Below are 19,798 nucleotides of genomic sequence, written 5' to 3' on the forward strand. Positions count from 1 at the left end.
CTTACACACCGTGCTCAAAGACCCTACTACATGTTCATATCTTCTCCCTATGGGAAGAGAAGCCCTAAGATCTCGGAGCCTTAACTCCAAATCTTCTCTACAAGGAAAGCTCCTTCATTTAAGGGATCTTGGTCAAGTTCTACACCACTATATAAACATCAAACCTCCACTTCTTCAAGGTGCGTGAAATTTTCAAGCTCTCACACCCTTGAGTTTATGGTCATTCTTCTATCATTGACTTAACCTTCGGAGGGTTTTTGGCCGGCACCCTACCAATGCTCTTTGTTAGTTCTTTGTTCTTTTATTCTTCAAGTACCCTAATTGGCGTGTGTGTGGACAATCAACTCACTGACGATTTTGTGCATCATCAATAACATTAATGAATTGTTAGATTTACAGTGCTTATATTCATATATAACAAATGGAGAAATATTTGGTGCCTAAATTTACTCCAACTTACATGTACAAAGTAATAACACATACAGTTATTAAGAGGGCTTAGCTAAACTACATGTAGCTTTGGCCTTTTTCAATCGTGTACTACAAGTCGTTTTGGATTGAGAATCATCTTTAGTGGATTGAGCTTTAACTGCATCTATAGATTGCTTTACACCCACGACCCAAGATGTTAGATGATCTCCAATTCTTTGGTCTTCCATGGCTTTGGATTAGCTTGAAAAATGTTTCCCTCGCTTGGTATAATGGAACATTTATAATACTATTCATATTGTATTTTTTTTTGTAAGCAAGAAAGGAAAATTTCAAACCAAACTCCACTCAACTAGTCCGATAGATAGGACCTTCATTGCTTCTAACTAGAAGACATCTTTGTTGAGGCAGTAAATTAAAGTGAGAAATATACCTAATTAACTAGGTACAATTTTAGACCCAAATTTTAATTACGGCATAGACAATTTAGGCTAATTAAAAATTAATGTGAAAAATCAATTGGTAATTTTTTAGTGCTTTTCTTGAGATAAATTAACAATAAACAATAAAAGAAAAAGAAAAAAAAAAAGGACAATGACCATTGTGCCTAAAAGTGAAGTATGTGTGTGCTAGAAATGAATGGCCGTTAAATAAAAAGGCCGGTGATTTAGAGGCTGTTTGGATTGGGGCTAACTCATTACTCAAAATTCGTCACTTAAAACTCATATCCCAAACTCATTACTCATATCCCAAAACTCTATTTCACCAACAACCCAAAACTCAAAATTCTTTGTTTGGTTCATAATTGAGATTTTGTTCCTCTTCACTTTTTCCCTTGTTTGGTGGAGTCTACACCCTACCAAATACTTAGAACAGTAACCCGCGTGTCCTTTCAACCTATATAAAAAATTGGATAAAAACAATTTCCTTCTCTCCCACACACTCTGACTCTAGCATTTCAACAAATACCATTATCCCCAAATCTTCAACACTCTCTGAATCCATTTCCAGCACCTCCCAGACACTCTGATTTCCATCTCTAACTCATTCCATCAAATACTCATCTCCCTAATCTCCAACACACTGCATATTCCATCTCTAGCATGAATACCCATCTCCCTAAATACCTATCTCAAAAAAACAGAGAGACCTATCTTGTCATCTAGATCGCAGACCCATCAAAAGGAAATTGCGAAACTTCTATTCTTCTCCAGCAAAAGTCAAAGACCATCTCTAGCAAAAATCAAAGATTATCGATGAGTTTTTTTTTTTTTTTTTTTTTTGTTTCTCAGTTGTAGTGCTCTGTTTCTCTTGTTTTGTTGGTCTTCATTTTATTTTCTTTCTCTGCCTAAAAGGAACACCGAAATTTATGAATGGGTTCCAAAGCTCATATCACTACTTGCTTTATTATTTTCCCACATCTCTTTTTTCCCGATATATGACTTCATGACTATTGAAAATTGTGTTTTAATTTTTTTTTTTGCAGGGTTGAGTTTGTTTAGCTTTTGGTGACTATGCTTTGAGGTCAGGAATGTGGGTATTTGGTTTCTTGTATCTATGCTCTAAGGTCAAGAATGTGGGTATTTGGTTTCTTGTGACTATGCTCTGAGTTTGTCTAGATTGTTCTCGTGTGATTCTGTCTTTGTGGTTTTGTTTGTTTTTACTATAATTGTTATCTAGGAGAGTAGTACTTTGTATTGACAAGTAGCACTCTCGTGAAAAATTTCTATAACATTTTGCATTAATGGAGTTAGTTTGGCTTAGATGCTTGCTGCAATGACATTGGTTGTTTTGAGCATTTGAAAGGAATCTGCAGTCCTATATTCTTGCATAATCTATTTTCTTCCATTTTTCACTTTCACTATATGAACATTTTGAGCTGCAATAAGGAGCAAATTGGTTTACTTTTACAGTATTCCTTGCAAGCATATGGCAATGGGAAATTAAAATACTGCTTATTTTGTGCTATGTGCAGAGGTTGTGGTGTTTAAACTAATGTCAAGAGGAAGTAACTACTTCTCCAGCTGTAATGGCCATCTATGCGACATGGATCGCTGTGTGGTTAGGACATCATTGTCACTCCATAACTTTGGTATGAGGTTTTATGGTTGTAGGGAATGGACACCGGTGAGTTTACATTTGCGTTTAGTTACCCTATTTGTGATATGTCATAAATTCCTTCATTTCGCTTGTATTGATATTGTCATGTACGCTGTAGGATGATGACCAACATTGTAAATTTTTTAGATAGTTGGACAACAACACCTGTAAGCGTGGCACGGAAATAGCACCTATTGTAATAGCAAAAGTTCAGGAGGCTGGAGAATGAAGCAATGCTTGCTATTAAGGGTGAGAAGGAAGCACATGCATCACTTGAAGAAGCATAAGAAAAGGAAAGAGTTGCAAAGTGAAAGGCAGAAAAATGAAAGGTTGCACAAAGGATTGTTGAAGAGAAGATGAACACATATAAACAAGTTCTAGTTCTCCCATGGGTATTGTTTATTGTATTCTACTTATTTAGTACTAGGTTTGGGGATGTTGGAAGGACTCAATTGTGTTTACCATGACAGTGTGGTGTATGTAATAGGCAATATGTAACCCATTGAGTTTGGACACATGACTCCAACAATCTGTTGTAACACTTGACATTTTAATTTAATATAATGACTCTTGTATGAATATCTTTCTCCGTGTTAAGTTTAGCTTGGTTAGAAAAGGCATCCTAGTTATCAAGCCCCATATATAAGAGTATCTTAGTGATATAGAAAACATAGAGTAGTTTTTCTTAGTTTACCAAGCAAGAAAAAATAGTTCAAGGCAATAAGTATAGCCCATTTGTAGTTAAGGATGATAGAAAGATTGCATAGACTTTTTTATATATGAAAATAACACAAGAAATGGAAAATTTACGACAACCAAAATATGGCATCCTTGTTTTCCATTGTGTTCATTAAGATCACAAACTTTGTGTAAAAAAAAAAAAATGCAAGTTTAGCTGGATACAGTAATTCCACTTTCTTCCATTTTACTTGTTTGATGCTTACAACAAGTAACAAATTGCAGGTTCAAGCATCTATTACTGTGAAGTTGTTCAGAACTCTAATACCGCCTAAAAACTTGTATCAATTATCTTTAACCACTAATTTACTGATAGTGTCACACCAATAAGCTACCAACCCAATTATCAAATTGTTCTCGCATCCCTTTGACAACTCTCAAGTAAACATGAACAAGTGGAAGCTCATGAAAACAGAGGAATATTCCAAGTCATATATTATCAAAAATACATGACTTAGTTATCAAGCCCCATTCCAAAGACTCCAACAATTTGCGGGTTCCGAGATACTCTTATTTAGCAAAGTCCAAGCCCCTCACAGAAGACTAAAACTGCCTACAACCTCACAGATTTGCAGCCAAACATAACTAGATCATTAAGGTTTGCAACCAACTAAAAATTTGGTTAATTATTATTAGAGTATCAAGATTTGTAGCCAAATATACAAAATACCAGCAGATTCATAACCTCCATTGTCAAACTACAAGATTAGTTCATAAATTACAAAAGACATTATCAACAAGGCTTTGACAATGAATATATAATAATACAACCTGCCTAATGAGTTCTCATCTAACATAATATATATATATATATATAGTTTCAGTGCCAATAACATATACTGACAGCAAGATACATAGTTCCAACAGCCCAACAAAATACTCCACCATGCAAAATAGCTATCCATAATATATTTCCTGATTCAATGTCGACACCGCACATAATCATCCCATATGCAGTTGGTGATACCATCTCTAAACTGATTCATAGCTCGCTTGGCCTGGTCAAACATCTCCCTAACATGCCTTTGAGTCGTTGTACTGCTTGATTCTCCTGCAGATCCACCATCAGGCTAGCACCTCCACCAAGATCAGCAATTTCCCATGTATGAAACAGCTCGTCAAACTGGTTGTTAATGCGGATGAAATTGTGCGCAGCACAACAAGCAGAAATGATATACCGCTAGCACAAAGGCTTCAAGTTCGGCATTGGGCTCAATATGGGAAAACAGGCCTTCAAGACGCCAAAACATCACTTAATGACCATGCGCAATAAGGAGTGCCTATAGTTATATAACTCCTTCTTCATCGTTGGTTGCATATTGCTCAATCTGAACTCTTGAGCATGGTAGTGGGTGGATTTGTGCAGGGGAAGGAATGACATTCTAATGGGGTAACTCGAATCAACCTAGTATGAACCCTCATGTTAAATGAAATATTAGTCTATCATTTATTATATCCATAGACATCCAAATGTGTTTTACTTAGTGTTTAAATTTAAAACATGCATACCATCTGGTGGCCATGGAAATCCATGCTTTGGGTTCTTAATGGCTTCCTTCAATACTATTGAGTCATTCGCACTACCTTCCCAACTTGAATGGACATAGGTAAATCGCATGTCATGATCACATGCACACATCACATTAGTGGTGATAGTGCTTTTTCTGATCCTATAAGCACTAGTTCTGCTAGTTGGAGCCTAAGCACTAACATGAGTTTCATCAATTGCTCCAATGCATCTCTACAACATGATAGAAATTAAATATAAACAATATCACATTACTCCAAATCACAAAACTCAAACATTTTATACAATCTATTTTCATAGTGCTAATTGGCCTAGTAAGTACTCTTACTATATCAATACTGCATCCAGTGTATGTGTTAAGACATATGTGAATCATGTTAGGAACATATGTCAATATAGAATTGGTTAATCTTTTGACAAAACAGGTAGATCTAGGATGTGTTTAATGCTTCAAGGAACAAAGTTTCAAGTTCAAGTGTTAAAGCCATGCAAGTCTGTCCAAAAATCAAGTGAACAAGTGCTAGATTTTAAAACTCGACAACTAGTATCTATCGAGGTTTAAAAGGCTGTTTAAGCCCGATAATTAATAGCTGCTCGATAGATAAGGTATCTGTCGAGGTTTATGAAATTCAATGTTTTAGATCTGATTTCATTCTAATCCGTGAATATATGTTTAGGCTTTCTTTTCTCATAACCCTAAACATATATAAGGATTGTTTTAGGGGCCGTTATAGCTGATGCAACTTAATGCAAAAGTTTTTCACAAGCATATTGTGAACCGGAAACATATGCCCTAATTCATTTTTCTCTTCAAGAAGCTACTGTGTTTGTGCACCGTAGAGTTTTGTAACCAAGAAGTTTTGTGATCTTCATCGTGTTGATGAACTGAAAAACTTTGCAGCCAACATCTTTCTCAAGTTGGTGAGTAAGCTGCGTATTAGGATCCACGCATCAAATTGGTTAGTCATTTACTAGGAGCCATGCATTGAAAGAAGAGACTGTCACTACAGAATAAGTCCAATTGGATATTGGGGTAAGGGTTCAACTATAAGTTGGTATAAGGTACTGAGATTTCTTTACTTATAACCACTTGTTGTAATAATAGTGAATTCTTGGGAGTTGTGGCCTTAAAATCACCCGGTAGAGTTTTTTGTCGTGTAGATTTTCCTCATTTGTAAATAAATCACTATGTCAATTTATTTTTCGCTGCATTTTAACTTAGTTGGTGATTTGTTTGTGCTACCACGCTTATTGCATGCTAATTGAATTAATTAATTAACTTGGCTAATTAATTGGTTAATTCATCACAAGGGGTCAATACATTCTTGACCTATCAAGTGGTATCAGAGCAGGCACACTCTGATTAAGGTTAATATTTGTTGTGTGATCCATTGACCCTTATTTGTCATGGATGAAGGATAGTCTCTTATTATACCTCACTTATTTGATGGCACTAACTATGTATACTGATAATTATGCATGAGAGCTTTCTCGTAGTCATTAGATGAAAAAGTGTGGCAAGATGTGGAGATAGGCTGGACCAAGCCAAAGGTTAACCTTAATCAGAGTGTGCCTAGCTTGAATCGCCACAAACCATAATTTCACCACCCTCTTAGCATTTAGCATATGTACTATTTTTAGATGTTGACCTAGCTTGAATCGCCACAAACCGAGTAAAAAAAAAAAAAAAAGTCACTTCCCGTTGTGCCAACATTTAAAAAAAAAAAAAAAAAGGCATGGGCACAACAATTTTACATTAAATTATAGGGAGTAAGTCTAGTACCGCAGCTAATTTATAGCTTTGTTACATGGCAACCAGTGAATGGTGGTGAAATTATGGACCCACCATTTTATTTCCATCACTTACAACTCGCCATATAGACAAGTCATGACAAAAGTAGTGGAAATTTTTTTGGCGCTAGACTTACTCAATTATAAGTGATAAATTATTACTTGCTATAATTTGTCATATAGGATTTATTGTGAAAATGTTGTAGATATAACATTACTCATTAGACCAAATATATATAAGGTTTGTGTGTGTTGTACTTAGAAGTACTATGTCCGGCCATTAAAAAAAAAAAAAATACTATGTCTACAATATTTTTATAATATAATTTGAAACCACCACTTAAATTACTTTTTTGCCAAACAATAACAACAAATAACAACCTTCTACTTAAAATTTGTTGTGAAAATATTGTGAACCTAACATTACTCATTAGACCAAATATATATAAAGTTTGTGTGTGTTGTATTTAAAAGTGCTAGGTCCGCAACATTTTTATAATATAATTTGAAACCACTACTAAAATTACATTTTTCCCTAACAACAACCGCTAATAACAACCTTTCACTTAAAATTTGTTGTGAAAATATTGTGGACTTAACATTTCTAGTGTAACACTTGTGTGGGGAAGGTTTAGAAAAGAGAAGTGCTACATTCACAACAAATCATAAGTGATAAGTTGTTATTGGTTATAATTAGGCCTGTCCACAGGTCGGTCTAGGTCGGGTTTGTGCCCAACCAGGAACCGACCCGACCAGATCGGGTGGTCAAATTTCAACCCGCTATCGACCGGAGTGGTTAATCAGATCAAGTGGGTTGAAACTTCCACGGATGTTAGGCGGATCAGTCGGAGTTGATTATCTGGAAAACGGTGAGATTTTGACCAAGAAAATATGAAAACGGCAAAAATCCGACGAAATTTTTTTGAAAAATGGCAAAAATCCGACCAGATCTCGCCAGATCCAGCGAGATCTCGGCCATTTTCGACAAGATCTTGCCTAGATCTAGCAAAATCTTGCCAAATCTAGCCTAAATCTTCCCAAAAAAATCCCAAAATACGCCGGATCTACACTTTATTGCCAAGAAAATAAATGGGTCGATTGGATCGGGTTTCTCGGATTTGAGAGGAGAAGATCCGATATCTGACCGGCTCAGCTCAAATTTTGGAGAATGAAATCTGTTGCTAACCGTTGGAGCAGTCGGTTTGGTTGGCGGCAGGTCGAGTTTAATCAGCGACAATGGGTGGTCGATTCTAGCGAATCTTTGGACAGCCTTAGTTATAATTTAAACCTACGACTGAAATAACTTTTTTGTTCACTAATAATTGTGAAAATATTATTCATTTAGAAAGAAAAAAAAAAATTTTTTGAGGGTAAATATGGTTTAGAAAAGAGGTGAATATGGTTTAGAAAATTCTGAGGGTAAGGGGGTGTTTGGTTAGTGTTTTCAATCAACCATTTTCAGTTTTTAATCACATGTATCAAATGGGATCTAAATTTGTTAGTTGGCCTTTGTATGAACTAAGTACAAGAATGCTGATCTTCTTCTTCTTCTTCTTCTTCTTCTTCTTTTTTATTTTATTTTATTTTTTTAACACATATCAATTTTTTATTGGGTTGAAAACTTGAAATACCAAAGAGCAACGTTGAGCTGATAATATACTTTATCCAAAAATTCTGTCAGCCGTTTTTGCCCAGTAAACAGAGAGAGAGGGTTATGGCGAGAATGGTGCAAAATGAAAACAAGGCTGCAGGGGCATTTTTCTTTGCGACACTGATGCTGTGGTTGCTATCTCTTTCGTTCGAAATAGTATTCAACAAGCGAAACGAGCTGCTTTGTGTCATCGCTGGGTGTTGCTTTTTTCAAACGGCCAACTGGGTCATCCGCTTTCGCTTCTCTAAGGACCCACTCTTCGTCAACACCTCCGTCTCTCTCCTCCACTCCTCCATCATCTCTTCCTCGGGTTCGTTTCCCATTTTTTCTTTCTGGGTTTTCTTCCTTATTTTTCATTTGGGTATATTGCTATTGTGTTGTTGTTTTTAGTGTTGCAAATTTCAGTGCTGGTGATGAATCTGGGATATATAGTTATTGCGAATTTCCTATTTCTTCTTTTTATCGTTTGTTTGGTCATGGGTTTTTTTTTTTGGAGAATCTGGGATATATAGTTATCCAGAATTTCACTGACCATGGAAATTGTCCCTTGTTTCCAAAGAATCAGATATAAGACTTTATTTGAATACTTTTCTGTAATAGATGCCTTGATCTAAAACTAATGTTTTGGACTCTTCTGTAGTCTGGAGGTGGTCTTGCCTTTCAAAATATAGTTAATGGTCTTGGAGTAAAAATAGAAAATTGATTCAGAGATCAGTAAATTAGGTGTTGCTGTTTGATATGTTTCAGAATATAAATTCAGAATTTCTTCTAATTACAACAGTTGTGATAGGTTATCGCGCTAGCTGTAATATCACATACATATGCAATAGATGATTTCTCACTATTTGTCTTTTTATCCCTCAGCGTACCATATTCAAGTGCTTCAAACTTTTAAAAAAAAAAAAAAAAAAAAAAAAAAAAAAGAAGAGACAGAGACAAAAATGAAAGTCAAAGAACTTTACAGAACAAGGATTTGTGGAGTTGTCCATGGTTATCTTTTTGGAAGCTATTATTTTTTTATCTGTTGTTGGTTGCAGGTTTCTGTTCCATATGTGCGCATTTGCAAAGTATACACCTACATAGTTAGATTATATACTATATACAGTCCTACATGCATATATATCACTTTGGCTGGTATTGCTGGGTTTGTAGGCCTAAAATTAGGTCAATCTATTAATGAAAATTCAATCCCATTAATATTCTTGTCTAGGATTTTAAAGCTTCTAATCATGTTGTCTTTGACATGCCTTCATTCTGAATTTTAGTAGTTATGCTAGTAATTTCAAATGTTTTTTACCTCTTGTGCAGTGGTATTCATTTTGGTTAATCAGTGGTTAAAAAAGGGATCAAATGGGATGTTTGAGCACTCACAGTTATTTGGGGGGACTTGGCCGTGGGCATATCCAGCTTTATGCTTCTCATGCGGTTACTTTGCATATGATCAATGGGATATGCTGCATTACCGGTTATACAATGGTTGGATCCCTGCCATTTTATTGCATCATCTGATACTCCTCATTTGCTTCTCTCTTGCTTTATATCGAAACGTCACTATCAATTACCTTATTCTCACTCTCATTTGTGAGGTATGTACCCCCCGCCCCCCCCCCCCCCCCGGATGTAATCTGATGGTAAATTGGTAATAGGATAAATGTTTTTTTGCCTGAGGCATAACTACAGGCTTATAACCTCTAGATGTGTGCGCTGTACTTAAGAGTGAGAATCAAATCTCATAAATGAAGTGTTTACTAAAACAAATTAAAGAACCTTAACAAAATATTTAATTGTGACTAAAATTACTATATAATTTTCACTAAAAATATATAAGTGTGGTGGTTTCTTGTATAGTTTTGTGACTGTATAACCAAGCCTTAAGGTATAGGCTAGTGCTTCTTCCTCTTATTTTCTTACATTTTAATAACACACACAAGGAGATGAACTCTTAAAGGATAAATATGTCTTAAGATGCTTTTTTATGCTATTAGAGGAATGGTCTTCAAGTGATTTATAGCTTTGTGGTTATCATTCATTCATTTGTTTGATCTGTCTATGTTAATGAAGGCTGCACTTGTTTAAAATTTGTTTGAAATCTGTGTATTAGCTTTAGTAAAATGCTTGAAATTCACACTGAAGAGACTATCAAAATTAATAAATTTTCACTCCAGTTATATCAATCTGAGTAAAATCTTGTATTCATGCCATTGGCATGCTTAGTGATGATATCTGTTTTTGCACCCTTGTGTAATTTGAACGATCAGGATCCCTTCCTGTTATCTTTTACTGCTTTTAATTTTCAATCTATTTTGCCATGCAAGCAAGTCATGAAATATGGTCTTCCTGATTTCTTTTTTTAATTTTTCCAAGAAAAAAAGCTTCAAATTTGTATCAACAAACTGTTGGTTAATTCAATATTAAACCTAGCCCGTGAAAACCATTGTTTGGATCTTGTTCTCTTACTACCAAAATTCTGTTAGAAATCAAGGTGACTTCAAATTAAAACTAAATCCCAAAATTTTGATAATGTTATCGAAAATTTGAATACTAATGTGAATATGCGTACTGAATCTAGTTGATGTAACTGAAGGTTAAATTTCTTCTGATGATACAGTTGCATTCCATATTTCTGCATGTAAGGAAAGTGCGACGAATGGCTGGTCTCCGTGATGCCAACAGCACAATTGTGAGGGCAGAATGGGTTCTTAATTGGGTAGCTTTCATTTTTGCAAGGTTTGTATCTCATGTTCTTATCACTGTCAGGCTTCTCAGAGATCGTCATAAGTTTGGAAAGGGAATTGAGTTGCCACTTGCCTTATTTGGGATGGTTGGAATGAACTTGCTTAATGTTTTTCTTGGTATTGATCTTTTCCATGCTTTCAAAAGAGAGATAAGCTCCCAGCCAAATAGCCACCACCATCGTGAATGACAAAAAGAAAGCCTTAAAGAGTTATTTTATCTTATATGTTCTATCATTTTGTTGTATTCATTTTAAATAGGAAGTTGTTAGCAAAGAGTGAAATTTAGAGGAAGAAATTAGCGATTTATACTATGTTAAGAGTAAATGAAAATATGAGCTTTGTATATCCAAAGCAAGGTTGTAAAGAGAATCATGATTCAAATCTCCAGTTTGGCACTTGTTATAACAGCTAAATTATCATTTTAAAAAAATAACTGCAGTATTTTATTTCTTCAACTTTTTTTTTCAGTGACATTGAATCACAGAATTCTTGGCAAATATACAATTTACTGTTTAGTGACAAACCTAGATGACATATTTCAAAATTGCTGAGGTTATTCCCACTTTTTTTCTTATGTTTCGTTGAGGTTTCTTATATACTCTTAATGGGGACTTTTCATCCTATGAAAACTGCTTCCGAAGACCATCCTTTCCTTTGCTGATCGTTCCTATTTGCCGGATAAGTTGACTCCGGGTACAGCTTAGGCTCTATATTTGCTCAACATTAAAGGGAAAACAAGATTCTTCTGCACCTTGGCCAATCGACTTCGAGTCAATCTAGTATGATACCAATGCCTGTTTATGGTTTATGCCTTTACGGGGCTGATGCGCACTACTCACTCACACCCCACCAATCGTAGTTCAACTTATTATTTTGCACAGAAAGTTGTCAGTGAAGAGAAATTGGTTATGTACTACAAACATGATATTGGGATAAAGTAAATTTAACCCCAAAACTCTTCAAAAATTGTGCAAAAATTCTCCCACATTTGTGCAAAGTTTTACACCTGTACATTTTGTAGCTTTCTGTTCCAATATTTTAACATTTTCTCTCCCTTCAACAATAGAAAATCAACCAAAAATAGAAAATCAACCCACCAAAAATACAACTGAAAATCAAAACTAATCAACCCTAAATAATCAAACCCAAACCAAGTGGAGAGAGATTTGAGAGGAGAGAGAGATATTTTAACATTTTCTCTCAACTCAACAATAGAAAATCAACCAACCAAAAATACAACTGAAATTCCTAAATAATCAAACCCAAACCCAAACCAAGTGGAGAGAGATATTTGAGAAGAGAAAGAGAACTAAAGAGAGATTTGAGAGGAGAGAGAGTTGAAAGTTGAGAAGAGAGACTTACTGGTGCTAAACGAGATCAAGATCAAACCCAAACCCAATGGAGAGAGATTGAGAGGAGAGAGAGCTAAAGGTTGAGAAGAGAGATCTCCTAATGCTGAACAAGGGAGGAAGGAGAGAGAGAGAGAGAGATAACAAAATAGTATTAAAAAAAATAATGAATATGAATATTTAAATAAAATGGAAGGTAAAATAAATGATCTAATGTTTGTAAAAATGGTTGTATAAAAATAGGTTTTTATGCCAAAATAGACATAAAAATTTAGATAAATTGATGTGAATACTTGGAGAGGCAGAATTTTCTATTTATTTTTGCATAAGAGTCTACTTTTTCTATTTTACATAACCTCTTTTCAAAAATACCTACATTAGATTATGTATTACAAACTCTAATTCATTAAATTTTCAATTTTCTTGATTTTTTTAATTAATTCTTTTTCTTCACACACAACAATCACCCTCCACCCTCTTCCGTTATCCTTAGGACATATAAAAAAGAATAAAAAAATAAATGCAAAATGAACAATGCCAATTTTGCAAATTTACACATCTTTAACTTGATTGATGTATGTGATTTTGGGGTTTAGATGTATAAAATTGAGTCTTTTTTATTTCTTTTTTTTTTTTTTTTTTGCATTGTCATGAACCTTGTAGTTAGCGGTATTATCTGATTTTTTTATTTTTATTATTATTATAAAAGAATCATGATTCACAACTCCACTTTGACACTTGTTATAACAGCTAAATTATCATTAAAAACAAAAAAAAAAAAAAAAAAAAAAAAAAAAAGCAAAATATTAGGGTACATCCTAAAGATCACAGGCTTAAAGTCACCCACGCCCCCCCCCCCCCCCCAAAAAAAAAAAAAGTTTAAAACTAATTAGTTTAGTCACGAGTGATATCTATCCAAAGAATAGTCCTCGAACAAGGTAGTAAAAAGGGTCTACCTTTGCCGAAGTGATTTTTTATTTTTCATAAAGAAGCTTACAGTAGAAACAAAAATCCGCAAAGTGCAATACTATACTATGAGTTAAAAAAATTTGTGACTATATTTAGTTTGGGATTGATTTTTATAATTTTTTTAAACTACAGTCCTAATTAGAAAATAAATCAGAAATTAATAAATTTTGGATCCTCTAAGATTCCACTGTTTAAGTTGAGATAAAAATATCTAAAATTTTAGTTATAACACATAATTTTTGCTCGAGTTGTAAAATTGTGAGTTATTATTAAGATCAAGACCAGTGGGAACTGCTTGGGAAAATCATGCTTTACTGTGCTGATCCTATTTGCTGGGAGGAGTTGACCCCCGGCCTCGGTTAAAGTGGGGAAACAAGATTCTTCACTCAGCTGATTCGCACTACTGCACAACTTTGGATTTTAAAAGATGATACACGGATACTTTTTATAGTCCCACGTCTAGAGAACAATTCATACCTTTCTCGGCTTTTAGGCTAAGATCAAGGGATTTTTTTTTTTTTTTTAAATAACCATAAAACCCAAACTATATTATTAGTTAGGCAACGTTACAAACTAATTTAGTTTCTAACAATTCAAGTCCAGAGGAGTCGATTTTTGGCTTATAAATTCGAGTATATTGGAGTCGAGTTTCCTATTTTGCTAGCGGCTGAGCTGGACAAAGTGTCAACGTAGGCCCATAAATCGAGTTCATTTTACTCAGTTTTTGTACATAAAAATCGAGTTAATTGGACTCAGTTTGGTTTAAAGGAAACCGAGTTCATTTTACTCAGTTTCTGTACATAGAAATCAAGTTAATTGGACTCGGTTTGGTTTAAAGGAAACCGAGTCCATTCTACTCAGCTTCTATACATGGAAAACAAGTCTATTGAACTCGATTTCCTTTCCGCCCACCACGTGTTCAAAATGTAGATCACACTCAACTCAAAAACTCAAAAACACAGATCAAAAACTCATTCCCTCCCACTCTCACTCTCACCCAAAAACTCTCACTCCCTCTTGCTCCGTCCCCCGTCGCTGTCACTGTCAGTCTCATTCCTTCTCACTCTTTACTCCCTCTCATTCCGTCACCGTCGTTCCTGAGCTCTCTCAGTCTCAGTCTCATTCCCTCTCGCTTCGTCGTTGTCGCCCCCTCTCGCTCTGTCGCTGTCACTGCCTCTCGCTCCCGTCGCTCCGTCTCCGCCTCACTTAGCATTTCTCTCCCTTAGACATTGATTTTGGTTGGCTCCATCGGTAGTCTATCACAAAGTAAGGACTCCTCTCTATTCCTTGCAATTGATAGCATCATATATGGGTTTGCTTTGATTATTTCTTTTTTCTAAGTTTATTGGGTCTATTTGATGTGGGTTTCAGTGATGGTTGTTTTGGTGGCTGGGTTCTGTTCGAGGTGGTGGCTGGTGGTTTGGGTGTGATTTTGTGGTTGATTTTGGGTGGTTGTGGGTTTAAAACTTGAATTGGTGGCTGACTCCATGGTGGGTTGAGATTTTATGGGTTGCTACTAGGTTTCAGTTGGTGGCATGGAGGTTGTGGGCTGTGGGTCACTTTGGTTTGTGGGTTTTGTAGGTCGATTGATGTTGGTTATAGGTTTTGTAGTTCCCTTGTTAATAATTTTTGAATCTAAAGTCAACCATAATTTACAGTGTGCAATGTAATACTTAACACCCCAAATGCAGAACTCTAATTCTAAACAGTTATTTTCTCCATCAATAAATCTGAAACTTGCAAAAAGCATGGTTAAATTCGTCATTAAAATATTTCACATCTAAAAGCTAAGACTTTTGCAACATATGAATAGCCTTTTTTCAGAGTCCATCTTACTTCAAAATTTTAAAAACATAAATTGGATGATAATAATGACTATTACCTGCACGAATGTGGAAATTGAAAGAAGAGGCTTCTCCCCAACTTTTTGATTCCTAGCCTGAAAAATCAACAAAAACCTCACCAAGATAAATAAAACCTCTTGCCCTTTAAGATATGTAACATAATGAATTTTCTGAAAACTACCCCCAAGATAAAATAGGCTATAAAAAAGTTATTCCAACTATCACAAATCAAACCTTTCTCTCCCTTCCCCCACCCACCAAATCCGCTCACTCTCTCTTACACACGCACACACAAAAACAAAAACAAACTGCACTACCATCTCCACCATCATATGCTAGAACCCAACAACATTAAGGAATAACACTAACTCAATTGACTCAAGATTTCCTGTCAATAAAGTGGTTTGCCTTACTTGTGAAGCTCAATTTATATATGTTCTTATAGGAATAACAAATAAAAAGAGATAAAGAAGTTTCAAATGTACTTGTAGCAAGAGCATAGTAATAGCAAAGAAAACCTTTGTAATCTTTGTTAAAAAATTAACGCTAATTGGGCTAAACTTGAAGCTCCCATCCACCTTGGACATATAAACTAGAATAGGCTGTAGGGGAATAAAAAAGGCATTAAATATATCAGAAAACCTTGAAAAAAGGATAGAGAACTTCCCAAAGGAATCATAGAGAAAGAGAGGTGGCTAGTTGTGGGCCTTGGGGTTTAGTGGTGGTAGTTGCAGTTGTAGGTCGGTTGTCAGAGCATTGCTCTAACTCCTCAGAACACATTTGAATGAAAATGGAGAAATGTAGAAGGCTTAATTAATTAGCTCATACTGAGTTTTAGGCAACATATTGAGTTTTTTATATGTATCTTTATTCCCTGTGGTTGATTGTCATACTTATCGTTTGTGCAAGAAATTAGGCTATACATTGAGATCCTTGCCAATTTATGTTCAACATGTGCTTATATTACTCTTGACTCCCTAAACTTCATGCAATATGGTTGCTATTCTTGCTCAGATCCCTAATGACTTTGGTCCCGATCCCATTAAGGATTCGGTGTTAAGGTTTCTAAAAGAACATCGATCGTGCACTGTTTGGGAAGGCAAGGTAAAATTAAAACCGACCACCTGCTGAATATTCTCTTCTTATCCTTTTACATTATGTTGATTTTTTTTTCCTTCCCATTTCTAAAATTTTAAGTTTGTCAATGGTATTATTAGGTTTGAATGCATAGTCATGCCCCTGTCAAAGTCATCAACACCCTTGTCAATGGGAGTAATTTCATGGTCATCAACACCCCTATCAAAGTCGACATTGTCAATCCTCTCTTCGTACTCATCTCTATCGTCAAGATTTTCCCCAAAACAGTCTTTGTCTTCATCTTCAACTAATGGAACTGTAGAGGATTCACCTCGATGTGTACAAAATTGATCTTCATATCTATTTCCAGGTTCGCTCTCAATTGTTGCTGGTGTCTCTTGAAAAGGGGGTGTATAGCCTCCCAATGTGGTGCATCGATCATCTAGGTTTGCAAACTGTAGAGATGTAGTTGTTTGTACAATTTCTTCCTCTACGCTGACTTCCGTACGTGGCTCCAAAGTGACGTACAACTCAAAATCTACTACTTGTTCCCATTTCTGCATCTTACTAAACATGAATTTCACATGTTTGTCCTCTGTTATCACCATATATCTGTAATTAATGCATTGATTGAGGACTTCATATGGAGAACGGAAAGTAATATGTATGTCACGTAAAGTAGGGTTCACTTGCAACTTTTCCATAATTTTTACTTTCAGCTCATTCAGGGTCTTTAGCTTACAGCATATCATCATATAGTAGCACTGGATACCCGGACCTTGAAATGAGAATCGGTCATAAGGGTTGGCATTGCTAAGGGGTCCACCATAGTATATATTTATATGGATCATTGTCAACCTATAAATCATCAAGTACAATTGTGTTAGTGACAAATTTATAACGCTCAATCAACATCAATCACAAAACTTTGCGTACGAAATGCCAACAATACTAACCTCAACCAAATTTGCATATACTCACCTTTAGTAATCTTACGAAATAGTCATTACCAATTTCATATTCTTTAAAAATTCCAAATCATTCTAGGGGCATGACTTTCAAAACCCCTTCAAATAAGTTATGATGAACAAAAATATTATATACCAACCAGTTATCCATTGAAATCTTTGTTACAAATCTTAAACAAATATATCTTGGAATAATTTATGGTAAAAAGACTACAAATACTATCTTAGGTATCAAACTCATAATCCATTTCATATCTGTGGAGCCAGAAAATCGGGTAGTCTCGGCCCACTTCAACCCAGGCCCAAATGGCCCACGCCGAGGACGCATGATGGGTCCAAGGATGACCCTATCCTCGGTCGTCCGAGACCTCAATACGGAGAAGGGTAAGCTTTGGGCGAACTGTCACCTCAGCATTGAATACATTCACCTAACTCCTCTGGCAGCATTAATGGGGATGTAACCCCTTGACAGGGCGACATCGATCAGGGTGAACCACTTAAGCACGGATATGACCTTTGATGGGATAGGCTGTCAGGAGGAAGGCCAATAGATGATCAACAGGAGGAAGAAGAGAGGGATATATAAGAAATGTGAGCAAAATGTAAAAGAGGAGTTTTTTTTGGAGCGGGGGAAGAAAAAGCCTCCTCGGCCATGGGCCGAAGAGCATCCCCCAGTTGTAAATTGTTCTAAGTATTTTTTCAATAAAAGAAAAGAGTTCATGCCTCGTGAACGCCGGCCAGCGCCTAAACCTTCAATCCACTCTCTACAAATTCATTGTTCTGGGTTCGTTGGGCCTTTAACCCATATCCTTTGGGCTTGGGCAACAAAAACAGACCCTACAATTGGCGCCGTCTGTGGGGAGGATTAGTGCGCTGGCCGGCGCAACAAGCGATTGTTCTAAATAATCATTCTACGGAAAATCGGTGGTGATGCAAAAAAAAAAAAAAAAGAACTACCAAACAAACATTGCAAAAGGATAAAAGTTCGAGACAGAAGATTTAACAGCAAAGAAAGGAAGCTTGATATTATTTCATAAAAAGAAAAGTACAAAATACAATCAGAGGCTCAGGCAGGCGTGTTTTAAAACTATTCCTACAAGCTAGTTCTACAATCAGAGGCCCAGGCGGACCCGTCCTAAAACTAGCTAGAGGGAAGTGTCAACCCGTACCCTTATTGGCATCAAGAGAATGGGAGAACTTGACAATAAGAGGGCGGAAGGGGGCTGAGGCTGGCTCGCTTCAAGGCTACCAACAACTCCTTTCATGGTGCGGCAAAGCTTGAACAAAGCGAGGAGCAGATGCAGGGGCACCGGGACGCCCTACCCCGTGATGTTCCCTTGATTCTTTTCAATCCTCACGAGCGTTGGTCGTTGGAGACGGCAACACTCGAGCACCAGCCATGACATGAGTTTGCACGTCCCCTCCGTCGGGGGTGCGCTCCGGGGAGAGACATTAGGTACTTCAGCGACATCCCTCCGGGCCACCGCATACGGCACTGTCAGTGTTACGCCTAAACTCTGCCGCGCCGGAAGCCCAGTGGGGGCTGCGGTCACATCGGCTCTTGGCACGGATGTCCTCACACCCGCCCAAAGCCGCCCCATATCTGCCAACTCCGGTCACAATTTCGGCGGGGTTATTAAAGGGGCTTGGGGAGCTGAAAGGGCGTGTTTTCTGTTTGTGTTGGGGAGTTCATGGAGTATGGAGAAACCATCCCCCCGGAAAGCCTTATATAGAGGATGAAGGTTGGTGAGAATTAATCCGCACAGAATTCGAAAGGAGAGTTATCAGCAGGGCTAATAACGAAGCTACCAAATTCCAAGGGGACCGTAGACCACTGGATTTGTGTTAATTCACGAGGGCATTAATGAAGGCGCGTCTCGCGCACCGAAATGTCAAGCGCGGAGCACGAACGGCCAAGGGATGCTTCGTAAATGAAAAAGATGGAGACTCGAGCTGGAGACGAGATCAACGCCACATGTAAGATCATAATCCGACCCAAGGAGGAATCGTCTCCAATAAAGCGGTCCGAGGACAAACTCCTCCATACAGAGAAATGGAAGCGTTAGACAGAACCAAGGCACTGCATGGTCATGGTCCTCGGACTCAGGCCTATGGGGAAACTAACCGCTCAGCTACACCTGGGTACTAGACAGAACCAAGGTATTGCATGGTTCTCGGACTCAAACCTATGGGAAAACTAGATACTTACAGAGAAATGGAAGCATTAGACAGAATCAAGGCACTGCATGGTCCTCGGACTCAGGCCTATGGGGAAACTAACCGCTCAGCTATACCTGGGTACTAGACAGAACCAAGGTATTGCATGGTCCTCGGACTCAAACCTATGGGGAAACTAGATACTTAAGAGAAATGAAAGCGTTAGACAGAACCAAGGCACTGCATGGTCTTCGGACTCAGGCCTATGGGGAAACTAACCGCTCAGCTACACCTGGGTACTAGACAGAACCAAGATATTACATGGTCCGAGGACTCAAACCTATGGGGAAACTAGATACTTACAAAGAAATAGAAGTGTTAGACAGAACCAAGGCACTGCATGGTCCTCGGACTCAGGCCTATGGGGAAACTAACCGCTCAGCTATACCTGGGTGCTAGACA

The 19,798-nt window shown here is 36.9% G+C and overlaps 1 protein-coding gene across 1 annotated transcript; it reads left to right on the plus strand.

Moving 5' to 3' along the window:
* The first annotated feature begins 8,095 nt into the window (after positions 1 to 8,095).
* LOC111993672 (uncharacterized) lies at positions 8,096 to 11,427 on the plus strand. Its single transcript, XM_065777326.1, has 3 exons — positions 8,096 to 8,547; positions 9,546 to 9,823; positions 10,846 to 11,427. Exons 1-3 carry the CDS (start codon positions 8,301 to 8,303, stop codon positions 11,158 to 11,160), a joined length of 840 nt encoding a protein of 279 aa, XP_065633398.1. The 5' UTR covers positions 8,096 to 8,300; the 3' UTR covers positions 11,161 to 11,427.
* Positions 11,428 to 19,798: the final 8,371 nt, after the last annotated feature.

This window comes from Quercus suber, unplaced genomic scaffold, assembly GCF_002906115.3.
Source record: "Quercus suber isolate HL8 unplaced genomic scaffold, Cork oak 2.0 scaffold_153, whole genome shotgun sequence".
NCBI classification, from domain to species: Eukaryota; Viridiplantae; Streptophyta; class Magnoliopsida; order Fagales; family Fagaceae; genus Quercus; species Quercus suber.

What these genes read in the sequence shown, in the direction of transcription:
- LOC111993672 (XM_065777326.1), top strand. Translation starts at nt 8,301, where the DNA reads ATGGCGAGAATGGTGCAAAATGAAAACAAGGCTGCAGGGGCATTTTTC. An exon ending in CTCCATCATCTCTTCCTCGG is followed by an intron (nt 8,548 to 9,545) that starts GTTCGTTTCCCA and finishes CCTCTTGTGCAG; the next exon opens with TGGTATTCATTTTGGTTAAT. An exon ending in TTCTCACTCTCATTTGTGAG is followed by an intron (nt 9,824 to 10,845) that starts GTATGTACCCCC and finishes CTGATGATACAG; the next exon opens with TTGCATTCCATATTTCTGCA.